The following is a 13652-nucleotide window of genomic DNA, read 5'->3' on the forward strand; positions in this document are numbered from 1 at the left end:
TAAGGAGATAGTGTGGTAATACATCAGATTGCAGGGCAGACCTCTCTGGGTCCTAGTGCCCAGCATATATGTACAGCAAGGAGATAGCAGTAGCTGACTGCTTTCTAACAAAACACGGGTTCACACGTGTGATAAATAATTATATTTATCATTGCTATGCGCCTGTCGTGTTGTTCTATTCCATCCTCCCTGAAATCATTAATCACCATTCACCACATAAATGTGTTATATGTAATACACAAATGTTATATTAATGCCACAACTCTGGAAAGACAATAAGCCTCACAATGAGTCAATTCCTACTAATTTATTAAGCTCTCTGGTGCGATGTGTATGCAATTATACAAGTCTCCTGGGTTCAGGATTTTCTCTGTATTTTTCTCAGATTCAGGTGAATGCCGTTCACAGAGCGCAGCACTAACTGCGGTAGTTTCAGAGGCTCATTGTCCGGATCTGGACTCAGCGCAAATCTCTGTAACGTCAGGGCGACGGCGACTTTCATCTCGTTCATGGCAAAGTTCTGTCCAATGCAGTTTCTGGGAAGCAGGATACAGAGGTTATATGATATTCTATATAATTATGTACATTATATCCCACACAGCACCGGGCAGCTACGCGCAGCGCTGGCGGACATTTTGTGACTGAGCCTATATTGGTAATGCTGTCCTGATACTGTTTCAGTACTGTCACTGGTCACTAGGGAAATGATGGGCTGCAGTCTTGTGTGTGTGAGAGGGCAGGGAACAAAATGGCTGCTGCAGTGGTGTCTTGGTGACTAAATACAGCATGTTACAGGACACTATATACAGAATCTCCCAACATTTTTCAGTGTAAATTTGGTGCTCCTGCATGTGTGCCCAGCATTCCCAGGCTGTCCCCACCCTATGCAGAGCAGTGGTGACCGTGCTCCCCCCATGTCCCCCTTCCCTCACAGGACACTGTGGCTCACAGCTGGGGCGGTAGCAAGCAAGACTAGGTTTGACGTATGTGCTAACAGACTCCATTGTGTCTCAGCTGGAGCCCGTATGTCCTCCGAGCTGATGGGGCAGATCTGTCCAGGCCCCTTCCATACCGCAGAGCTCGGACGGATGAAGGGTGCTACTCGGCAGGATGAAGGGTGCGACTCGGCAGGATGAAGGGTGCGACTCGGCAGGATGAAGGGTGGGACTCGGCAGGATGAAGGGTGGGACTCGGCAGGATGAAGGGTGCGACTCGGACGGATGAAGGGTGCGACTCGGACGGATGAAGGGTGCGACTCGGACGGATGAAGGGGGCGACTCGGACGGATGAAGGGGGCAACTCGGACGGATGAAGGGGGCGACTCGGCAGGATGAAGGGGGCGACTCGGCAGGATGAAGGGGGCGACTCGGCAGGATGAAGGGGGCGACTCGGCAGGATGAAGGGGGCGACTCGGGCTGCCAATGCCAGAGGTTAAACGCTGTGGCAATGGCAATGTGCACCCTTCCCCCTCAACTGAATTAACCCCATAGGGGCTTACAGGAGTTGGTCTCTTTCGGACATTTGGTTGTAATTTAGGACAGGATGCATTAATCATGGCATTACATCCCTCCGCTCTACGCTTACTTACTAACGCCGTATGTATGAAGAAAGAGCCGTCCTTTGCCATGTGTAAACTTCCAGATTTATGACCCTGGAGTCTATCTGTGCATGCGTCTAGTGACGCGTGCCCTGCAGGGGGTGCTGGGAGGGAACCGGTTGGATCCGGCTCAGAAGGGGCAGCGCGATAGAAGCCCATAGCACATCCCATTATATATTTCCTGACAGGTGATGGAATGAGCGCCTAGAACACATTGGGGGCTAGCGGTGTAGCGGGCGTTATACCTGGGTCCGGCTGAGAACGGCAGGAAGCTGTAGGCGTTTCTGTTGGAGGCTTCCTCTGCTGAAAATCTCAGTGGGTTAAACACCTGAAAATAATCACAGTACGAGGGGTATATTTACTAAAGGACCATTTTCATCTATTTCAAATACATGGAAATAAATCTAAATTGATGTTTTTGTTTCTTGGGTTAAAATACATCTATTTTTATACAGTATATATTATACATAACACATACATACACATACTGCGGGATGCTGTCAGGGGCGGGCACCTTGCAGACCCCACCCTATGCGGCAACGGGCCCCCCACGTGCTCCAGCTTCCACACACAGGCCCAGGACTAATATTACCCAGTCATGGCCCATATGGCAATTCCCGTCCATGGGAGCTGCCTGTAATGACGGCTCACCAGCGTTATCCGCTCCTCTGTACAGGCAGCAGCCGGGGCCCCAAGCATATTCCTCTATCTACCGGGGGGGGGGGGGGGGGGGCATCAGACCTTACCGAAACATTCACTAAAGAGGACATTATGTCAGCTTTTATTCAGGCAGTAATGTCTGCGCAGCGTGAGCTCTGGCCCCAACGCATCACTGTGTAATTATAATTTACCCTAAGAATGACGAATAGAGGAAATAGTTACCTCTGGCTCCTCCCACATGCTGGGGTGTCTATTGATGGTATATATACTCAGGAATATAGTCGTACCTGTCAGATACACAACACAGGACTAGATTACAGTTATGGTCAATCATGTCAAATACAATTATTACAGGATACTGTGATGTGCTCAGATGTAAGCACCATAAATGGAACACATTCTGGGAAATAAATATATAATAACAGTAACAATATTATTAATAAACCAAACTATTTTTATCTCACTATGAGGCCTATTAATTATGTTAATTATCGGGGTACGGATGGCTCCCAGATGATTAAGTATCCAACTTGGTGGATACAAAATCACCAGAGCAATTCACCATTGCTCCAGAGCGGAGACAGCTGATCCGTAAACCAGGTGTCCGAGACACACATGCGCGACCTCGGGGTGATAGAGCAGAGCAGGGGCGGAGGGATCGCGGCCACAGAGTAGGGCCCAGGTGCAGGAAGACAGGCCATGAAGGGTCCTACATACTAATGTATGGGGAGTGAAAGGTGAGTAGGAGATATCCATGGTATCTCCTGTGTTACCTTTATACCGAATGGCACTTAGGGGCCCATTTATCAATACATATTTGTGGCTTATTCCCCAAAAACACCCATATATTTAATTTAATTTTTTTTCGGGGGGGGATGCAAATATTTAGTATCACCACAATGCACTACTGAGGGGCCGCAGCTGAGATCTCTGATACCTGCTGCGATCCCTTCATTCCCACCCAGAGCCGCAGCCCCCACAGGTTTCTATCCTGTAAGATTTACCTGCTTCCGCAATGTGAGGCATCCCTGAGCTTGGTGCCCCTGCAGCTACCGGAACCCTTGGAGGTGCGCCCTGTGCCGCAGCTACTGATTATCGGTACATTGTGTATGTGCAGGGTGGCAGCAGACTGTCAGTGACAGATGGGGGAGGAGATGATGGGAGGAATGGGAGGAGGAGATGGAGGGAGCAGGTGGGAGGAGGAGATGGGGAAGAGATAGGAGATGGAGAGAGCAGGTGGGAGGAGGATATGGGGGAAGAGATGAGGAGGAGATGGAGGGAGCAGGTGGGAGGAGGATATGGGGGAAGAGATGGGGGAAGAGATAAGAGAAGGAGACGGAGGGAGCAGGTGGGAGGAGGATATGGGGGAAGAAATAGGAGGAGGAAATGGAGGGAGCAGGTGGGAGGAGGATATGGGGGAAGAGATAGGAGGAGGAGATGGAGGGAGCAGGTGGGAAGAGGATATGGGGGAAGAGATGGGAAGGGATAAGAGGAGGAGATGGAGGGAGCAGGTGGGAGGAGGAGATGGGGGAAGAGATAGGAGGAGGAGATGGAGGGAGCAGGTGGGAGGAGGATATGGGGGAAGAGATGGGAAGAGATAAGAGGAGGAGATGGAGGGAACAGGTGGGAGGAGGATATGGGGGAAGAGATAGGAGGAGGAGATGGAGGGAGCAGGTGGGAGGAGGATATGGGGGAAGAGATGGGAAGAGATAAGAGTAGGAGATGGAGGGAGCAGGTGGGAGGAGGAGATGGGGGAAGAGATAGGAGGAGGAAATGGAGGGAGCAGGTGGGAGGAGGATATGGGGGAAGAGACAGGAGGAGGAAATGGAGGGAGCAGGTGGGAGGAGGATATGGGGGAAGAAATAAGAGGAGGAGATGGAGGGAGCAGGTGGGAGGAGGAGATGGGGGAAGAGATGGGGGAAGAGATAAGAGGAGGAGATGGAGGGAGCAGGTGGGAGGAGGATATGGGGGAAGAGATGGGGGAAGAGATAAGAGGAGGAGATGGAGGGAGCTGGTGGGAGGAGGAGATGGGGGAAGAGATAGGAGGAGGAAATGGAGAAAGCAGGTGGGAGGAAGAGATGGGGGAAGAGATAAGAGGAGGAAATGGAGGGAGCAGGTGGGAGGACGATATGGGGGAAGAGATAAGAGGAGAAAATGGAGGGAGCAGGTGGGAGGAAGAGATGGGGGAAGAGACAGGAGGAGGAGATGGAGGGAGCAGGTGGGAGGAGGAGATGGGGGAAGAGATGGGGAAGAGATAGGAGGAGATGGAGGGAGCAGGTGGGAGGAAGAGATGGGGGAAGAGATAAGAGGAGGAAATGGAGGGAGCAGGTGGGAGGAAGAGATGGGGGAAGAGACAGGAGGAGGAGATGGAGGGAGCAGGTGGGAGGAGGAGATGGGGGAAGAGACAGGAGGAGGAGATGGAGGGACAGGTGGGAGGAGGAGATGGGGGAAGAGACAGGAGGAGGAAATGGAGGGACAGGTGGGAGGAGGAGATGGGAGAAACACATTATTAATATTGGCAGATGCCTACAAGTTGGTAGGTGTGTAGCAGATGTGAGCATGGAGGTTAGTTCACACATTGATTTCAAACCAGAATAGGTTTTATTAAAGATAACAGGATACAGGTGATAGAAGAAAACAGCCAATAAAATAAGGTATCAATCTCTCCTGGACTAAAAACTGCACAGTCATACAGCACTGTGATGCTCCAATAACACAGTAACAGACTTGGGCACATGCAGACACTTTTATAGAGGCAACAAAACAACACGCACATGCAGTCTAATCAGCCTCAACTTTAAGTCTGATGACTAAGACATGTGATGTTATTGTGGCTGATGAGTCATGGAATATAACACAGACATGTGATGTTATTATGGCTGATGAGTCATGGAATATAATACAGACATGAAGGTATTGTGGCTGATGAGTCATGGACTATAACACAGACATGTGATGTTATTGTGGCTGATGAGTCATGGACTATAACACATACATGTGATGTTATTGTGGCTGATGAGTCATGGAGATGGAGGGAGCAGGTGGGAGGAGGATATGGGGGAAGAGATAGGGGAAGAGATAGGAGGAGGAAATGGAGGGAACAGGTGGGAAGACGATATGGGGGAAAAGATAGGAGGAGGAGATGGAGGGAGCAGGTGGAAGGAGGATATGGGGGAAGAGATAAGAGGAGGAGATGGAGGGAGCAGGTGGGAGGAGGATATGGGGGAAGAGATAGGAGGAGATGGAGGGAGCAGGTGGGAGGAGGATATGGGGGTAGAGATAGGAGGAGGAAATGGAGTGAACAGGTGGGAGGAGGATATGGGGGAAGAGATAGGAGGAGGAGATGGAGGGAGCAGGTGAAAGGAGGATATGGGGGAAGAGATAAAAGGAGGAGATGGAGGGAGCAGCTGGGAGGAGGATATGGGGGAAGAGATAGGAGGAGGAAATGGGGGAAGAGATAGTAGGAGGAGATGGAGGGAGCAGGTGGGAGGAAGAGATGGGGGAAGAGATAAGAGGAGGAAATGGAGGGAGCAGGTGGGAGGAGTAGATGGGGGAAGAGATAGGAGGAGCAGATGGAGGGAGCAGGTGGGAGGAGAATATGGGGAAAGAGATAGGAGGAGGAAATGGAGGGAACAGGTGGGGGGAAGAGATGGGGGAAGAGATAGGAGGAGATGGAGGGAGCAGGTGGGAGGTGGAGATGGGGGAAGAGATAGGAGGAGGAGATGGATGGAGCAGGTGGGAGGAGGAGATGGGGGAAGAGACAAGAGGAGGAAATGGAGGGACAGGTGGGAGGAGGAGATGAGAGAAACACATTATTAATTTTGGCAAATGCCTACAAGTTGGTAGGTGTGTAGCAGATGTGAGCATGGAGGTTAGTTCACACATTGATTTCAAACCAGAATAGGTTTTATTAAAGATAACAGGATACATGTGAAAGAAGAAAACAGCCAATAAAATAAGGTATCAATCTCTCCTGGACTAAATACTGCACAGCCATACAGCACTGTGATGCTCCAATAACACAGTAACAGACTTGGGCACATGCAGACACTTTTATAGAGGCAACAAAACAACACGCACATGCAGTCTAATCAGCCTCAACTTTAAGTCTGATGACTAAGACATGTGATGTTATTGTGGCTGATGAGTCATGGACTATAACACAGACATGTGATGTTATTATGGCTGATGAGTCATGGACTATAACACAGACATGTGATGTTATTATGGCTGATGAGTCATGGACTATAACAAAGACATGATGGTATTGTGGCTGATGAGTCATGGACTATAACACAGACATGTGATGTTATTGTGGCTGATGAGTCATGGACTATAACACAGACATGATGGTATTGTGGCTGATGAGTCATGGACTATAACACAGACATGTGATGTTATTGTGCCTGATGAGTCATGGACTATAACACAGACATGTGATGTTATTATGGCTGATGAGTCATGGACTATAACACAGACATGATGGTATTGTGGCTGATGAGTCATGGACTATAACACAGACATGTGATGTTATTGTGGCTGATGAGTCATGGACTATAACACAGACATGTGATGTTATTGTGGCTGATGAGTCATGGAGATGGAGGGAGCAGGTGGGAGGAGGATATGGGGGAAGAGATAGGGGAAGTGATAGGAGGAGGAAATGGAGGGAACAGGTGGGAGGACGATATGGGGGAAGAGATAGAAGGAGGAGATGGAGGGAGCAGGTGGGAGGAGGATATGGGGGAAGAGATGGGGGAAGAGATAAGAGGAGGAGATGGAGGGAGCAGGTGGGAAGAGGATATGGGGGAAGAGATAGGAGGAGGAAATGGAGGGAACAGGTGGGAGGAGGATATGGGGGAAGAGATAGGAGGAGGAGATGGAGGGAGCAGGTGGAAGGAGGATATGGGGGAAGAGATGGGGGAAGAGATAAGAGGAGGAGATGGAGGGAGCAGGTGGGAGGAGGATATGGGGGAAGAGATAGGAGGAGGAAATTGAGGGAGCAGGTGGGAGGAGGATATGGGGGAAGAGATAGGAGGAGGAGATGGAGGGAGCAGGTGGGAGGAAGAGATGGGGGAAGAGATAAGAGGAGGAAATGGAGGGAGCAGGTGGGAGGAGGAGATGGGGGAAGAGATAAGAGGAGGAAATGGAGGGAGCAGGTGGGAGGAGGATATGGGGGAAGAGACAGGAGGAGGAAATGGAGGGAGCAGGCGGGAGGAGGATATGGGGGAAGAGATAAGAGGAGGAGATGGAAGGAGCAGGTGGGAGGAGGATATGGGGGAAGAGATGGGGGAAGAGATAGGAGGAGGAGATGGAGGAAGCAGGTGGGAGGAGGATATGGGGGAAGAGATGGGGGAAGAGATAAGAGGAGGAGATGGAGGGAGCAGGTGGGAGGAGGATATGGGGGAAGAGATAAGAGGAGGAGATGGAGGGAGCAGGTGGGAGGAGGATATGGGGGAAGAGATAGGGGAAGAGATAGGAGGAGGAAATGGAGGGAACAGGTGGGAGGACGATATGGGGGAAGAGATAGGAGGAGGAGATGGAGGGAGCAGGTGGAAGGAGGATATGGGGGAAGAGATAAGAGGAGGAGATGGAGGGAGCAGGTGGGAGGAGGATATGGGGGAAGAGATAAGAGGAGGAGATGGAGGGAGCAGGTGGGAGGAGGATATGGGGGAAGAGATAGGAGGAGAAAATGGAGGGAACAGGTGGGAGGAGGATATGGGGGAAGAGATAGGAGGAGGAGATGGAGGGAGCAGGTGGAAGGAGGATATGGGGGAAGAGATGGGGGAAGAGATAAGAGGAGGAGATGGAGGGAGCAGGTGGGAGGAGGATATGGGGGAAGAGATAGGAGGAGAAAATGGAGGGAACAGGTGGGAGGACGATATGGGGGAAGAGATAGGAGGAGATGGAGGGAGCAGGTGGGAGGAGGAGATGGGGGAAGAGATAGGAGGAGGAGATGGAGGGAGCAGGTGGGAGGAGGAGATGGGAGAAGAGACAGGAGGAGGAAATGGAGGGAGCAGGTGGGAGGAAGAGATGGGGGAAGAGACAGGAGGAGGAAATGGAGGGAGCAGGTGGGAGGAGGAGATGGGAGAAACACATTATTAATATTGGCAGATGCCTACAAGTTGGTAGGTGTGTAGCAGATGTGAGCATGGAGGTTAGTTCACACATTGATTTCAAACCAGAATAGGTTTTATTAAAGATAACAGGATACATGTGAAAGAAGAAAACAGCCAATAAAATAAGGTATCAATCTCTCCTGGACTAAATACTGCACAGCCATACAGCACTGTGATGCTCCAATAACACAGTAACAGACTTGGGCACATGCAGACACTTTAATAGAGGCAACAAAACAACAGGCACATGCAGTCTAATCAGCCTCAACTTTAAGTCTGATGACTAAGACATGTGATGTTATTGTGGCTGATGAGTCATGGACTATAACACAGACATGTGATGTTATTATGGCTGATGAGTCATGGACTATAACACAGACATGATGGTATTGTGGCTGATGAGTCATGGACTATAACACAGACATGTGATGTTATTGTGGCTGATGAGTCATGGAGATGGAGGTAGCAGGTGGGAGGAGGATATGGGGGAAGAGATAGGGGAAGAGATAGGAGGAGGAAATGGAGGGAACAGGTGGGAGGACGATATGGTGGAAGAGATAGGAGGAGGAGATGGAGGGAGCAGGTGGAAGGAGGATATGGGGGAAGAGATAAGAGGAGGAGATGGAGGGAGCAGGTGGGAGGAGGATATGGGGGAAGAGATGGGGGAAGAGATAAGAGGAGGAGATGGAGGGAGCAGGTGGGAGGAGGATATGGGGTAAGAGATGGGGAAGAGATAGGAGTAGGAAATGGAGGGAACAGGTGGGAGGAGGATATGGGGGAAGAGATAGGAGGAGGAGATGGAGGGAGCAGGTGGAAGGAGGATATGGGGGAAGAGATGGGGGAAGAGATAAGAGGAGGAGATGGAGGGAGCAGGTGGGAGGAAGAGATGGGGGAAGAGATAAGAGGAGGAAATGGAGGGAGGAGGAGATGGGGGAAGAGATAAGAGGAGGAAATGGAGGGAGCAGGTGGGAGGAGGATATGGGGGAAGAGACAGGAGGAGGAAATGGAGGGAGCAGGTGGGAGGAAGAGATGGAGGAAGAGATAGGAGGAGGAAATGGAGGGAGCAGGTGGGAGGAGGATATGGGGGAAGAGACAGGAGGAGGAAATGGAGGGAGCAGGTGGGAGGAGGATATAGGGGAAGAGATAAGAGGAGGAGATGGAGGGAGCAGGTGGGAGGAGGATATGGGGGAAGAGATGGGGGAAGAGATAGGAGGAGGAGATGGAGGGAGCAGGTGGGAGGAGGATATGGGGGAAGAGATAAGAGGAGGAGATGGAGGGAGCAGGTGGGAGGAGGATATGGGGGAAGAGATAGGAGGAGGAAATGGAGGGAACAGTTGGGAGGACGATATGGGGGAAGAGATAGGAGGAGATGGAGGGAGCACGTGGGAGGAGGATATGGGGGAAGAGATGGGGGAAGAGATAGGAGGAGGAAATGGAGGGAACAGGTGGGAGGAGGATATGGGGGAAGAGATAGGAGGAGGAGATGGAGGGAGCAGGTGGAAGGAGGATATGGGGAAAGAGATGGGGAAAGAGATAAGAGGAGGAGATAGAGGGAGCAGGTGGGAGGAGGATATGGGGGAAGAGATAGGAGGAGGAAATGGAGGGAACAGGTGGAAGGACGATATGGGGGAAGAGATAGGAGGAGATGGAGGGAGCAGGTGGGAGGAGGAGATGGGGGAAGAGATAGGAGGGAGGAGGAGATGGGGGAAGAGACAGGAGGAGGAAATGGAGGGACAGGTGGGAGGAGGAGATGGGAGAAACACATTATTAATATTGGCAGATGCCTACAAGTTGGTATGTGTGTAGCAGATGTGAGCATGGAGGTTAGTTCACACATTGATTTCAAACCAGAATAGTTTTTATTAAAGATAACAGGATACATGTGAAAGAAGAAAACAGCCAATAAAATAAGGTATCAATCTCTCCTGGACTAAATACTGCACAGCCATACAGCACTGTGATGCTCCAATAACACAGTAACAGACTTGGGCACATGCACTTTTATAGAGGCAACAAAATAACACGCACATGCAGTCTAATCAGCCTCAACTTTAAGTCTGATGACTAAGACATGTGATGTTATTGTGGCTGATGAGTCATGGACTATAACACAGACATGTGATGTTATTGTGCCTGATGAGTCATGGACTATAACACAGACATGTGATGTTATTGTGGCTGATGAGTCAAGGACTATAACACAGACGTGTTGTTATTGAGGCAGATGGGTCATGGACTATAACACAGACATGTGATGTTAATGAGGCAGATGGGTCATGGACTATAACACAGACATGTGATGTTATTGAGGCAGATGGGTCATGGACTATAACACAGACATGTGATGTTATTGAGGCAGATGGGTCATGGACTATAACACAGACACGTGAAGTTATTGTGGCTGATGAGTCATGCACAATAATACTTAAAATTCAGAGGCAGCTTGTAACATTTAACTATATGTTAACAATTCAGAACAGTGGGCACGTATTATAGAGGAGGAAGCAGATGTCCGAACAAAAATGTGCATAAGCTCTATTACCATGGTACATGGTTCCTACAAGACGTCACACAATTCTCCCATCTGCTGCAAGTCAGTGCTGGTAAAACTGTGGCATGCTGGGCACTCGGTCGCATGTTTGATGATCCTGTGCCAAAATAATGACTCCTTGGCGAGAAGGACCTAATAAATGCTTTCACCCAAGTACTGTACATCTTCCACCCAAGCTCTCCTTTTACCTTCTCCCCCCAACCAATTCCTGACATCCCAAAGTGCACACGGAGCCTCAGAAACCATATTCTTATAGCCTGGAAGTGCTGGATTTCTTCCCAGTAGAAGATTCCTGAGCAGAAGATCTGATTGGGATGCAAGTTGGAGCATATCTCTAGCAACCACCAAGGCCGCCCTCACCTTGAGCGTATCTCCAGCAACCACCAAGGCCGCCCTCACCTTGAGCATATCTCTAGCAACCACCAAGGCCGCCCTCACCTTGAGCATATCTCCAGCAACCACCAAGGCCACCCTCACCTTGAGCATATCTCCAGCAACCACCAAGACCGCCCTCACCTTGAGCATATCTCCAGCAACCCCCAAGGCCACCCTCACCTTGAACATATCTCCAGCAACCCCCAAGGCCGCCCTCACCTATCTGCTGTGTCTGCGGACTGATCATTCAAGTTCAATAATGTTACAATAGCCTTTGATTCCCTGTAATTCCCCCCAGCACACATAGGTTGGACTTGATGGACAATTCTCTTTTTTTAACCTCAACAACTATGTTACTATGTAACACAGACACACACACACACACACACACACACACACACACACACACACTCTCCTCTCTTGACCCCATACTAACCTTCACACGATGACCACTTCCTTCTCCCACTTTGGAGAGTGGACATCTGGATCTTATTTTACTGCTTTTAGATTTCACCTACACACACATCTTTTATACTGTTGTTCTGTGATCTGTTTTGCTCATCCTTTCCTACTCTCCCGGAATGGCCGGGAGACTCCTGTAAATCGGGTGACCCTCCCGTTTCCCCGGAAGAGCAGACAAGTCTCACGATTTTTACAGTCACCCATGCCCGGCCTCCCACCTAGTGAGAAAAGTGGGAGGTCCAGGCAGTCGATGACGCGATTCAATCGCATCATCATAGCCACACCCCCTGCAGTATAATGTCAATAATATCGGCATTACAGAGTGGGCGTGGCTTAAATGACACCTGATGTAGCCCCCATCCCCGCTCTGCCTCTACTCTGCCCCATTTCGCCTCCGCCCCGCATCATTTCTCTGCCCGCCCCCCTGATGCGCCGACCTGGCTGCTCTCTCCCAGAGAGAGCAGCCAGGAAATCGGCAAGTATGGTTTTGCTCATTTGCAAAACTACAAAACTACATTGAGACGCCAGGAATGTCAGCAGAATCGGCTGCTATGTCGGCATAATGTGCACCCAGCCTGAGATAAATAGTACATCCCGCACTAAGACATGAAAATACAGACATATACATATACATATTATGTGGCGCATGCACAGTACAGAAATGGAATAATAAACATATATACAGTACGTCTACCTCTAAATGATCCCTTACAGGCGCCAGATGTGACGAGTGCAGCCCTGACTATGTGGAGACCAGCGCTTATATCTCATATGTAGCATTATAGTGTAGATCATATGTATATAGAAATAGCGACTGACCTTTGGGCAGGGTCCTTCCATCGCAGAAGGTGATTGGCTGGCTGAGCTCACGAGCCACTCCCGGTACAGGGGGGTAGAGGCGCATACTCTCTTTAATACACAGGGTGGTGTACGGCATCTTACCCAGATCCTCCCTGCTCACACACACAGGATACATTTGTCATTGTCTCATTTTCCTTATGTTTCCAATCAAGTTGCCCATATAATCAATTCCCTGTCCCTCACCTTTACATGCAGCCGTGATTAAACCCTCCCTTGGTGTTTGCTATATATCATCATCCACTATAGTACATTTTCTGACTGAGCTCTTTATCTGCCTGTCCTGTTCCTGGCTACACTTGTCTGCTGCCTCCCCTGAAATCTGTCTATTCTCTGCTACACTTCTCTGCTGCCTGTCCTGAACTCACTCTATTCTCTTCTATACTTGTCTGCTACCTGCCCTGTACTCAGTCTATTCTCTACTATACTTGTCTGCTGCCTGCCCTGAGCTCAGTCTATTCTCTGCTACACTTGTCTGCTACCTGCCCTGTGCTCAGTTTATTCTCTGCTACACTTCTGTGCTGCCTGTCCTGAACTCGTCTATTCTCTACTACACTTCTCTGCTGCCTGCCCTGAACTCGGTCTATTCTCTGCTACACTTGTCTGCTGCTTGCCCTGAACTCAATCTATTCTCTTCTATACTTGTCTGCTACCTGCCCTGTACTCAGTCTATTCTCTGCTACACTTCTCTGCTGCCTATCCTGAACTCGGTCTATTCTCTGCTACACTTCTCTGCTGCCTGTCCTGAACTCAGTCTATTCTCTTCTATACTTGTCGGCTACCTGCCCTGTACTCAGTCTATTCTCTGCTACACTTCTCTGCTGCCTATCCTGAACTCGGTCTATTCCCTGCTACACTTCTCTGCTGCCTGTCCTGAACTCAGTCTATTCTCTTCTATACTTGTCTGCTACCTGTCCTGAACTCGGTCTATTCTCTGCGATACTTATCTGCTGCCTGCCCTGAGCTCTGTCTATTCTCTACTACACTTCTCTGCTGCCTGTCCTGAACTCGGTCTATTCACTGCTATTCG

The 13652-nt window shown here is 49.9% G+C and overlaps 1 protein-coding gene across 3 annotated transcripts in view; it reads right to left on the reverse strand.

Moving 5' to 3' along the window:
• Positions 1-292: 292 nt before the first annotated feature.
• LOC134957223 (cytochrome P450 4B1-like) overlaps positions 293-13652 on the reverse strand; it is a 207554-nt gene continuing 194194 nt past the window's right edge. For all 3 annotated transcript variants that reach the window (XM_063938925.1, XM_063938926.1, XM_063938924.1), the window contains 4 exons: positions 12584-12717; positions 2480-2544; positions 1843-1925; positions 293-536 (listed from right to left, as the gene is read on the reverse strand). In XM_063938925.1, the coding sequence (XP_063794995.1) occupies positions 359-536; positions 1843-1925; positions 2480-2544; positions 12584-12717 (460 nt within the window). In that variant the 3' untranslated portion in view covers positions 293-358. The remainder of the gene's footprint in view (positions 537-1842; positions 1926-2479; positions 2545-12583; positions 12718-13652) is intronic.

Source organism: Pseudophryne corroboree, chromosome 9, assembly GCF_028390025.1.
Source record: "Pseudophryne corroboree isolate aPseCor3 chromosome 9, aPseCor3.hap2, whole genome shotgun sequence".
Classification (NCBI taxonomy): Eukaryota; Metazoa; Chordata; class Amphibia; order Anura; family Myobatrachidae; genus Pseudophryne; species Pseudophryne corroboree.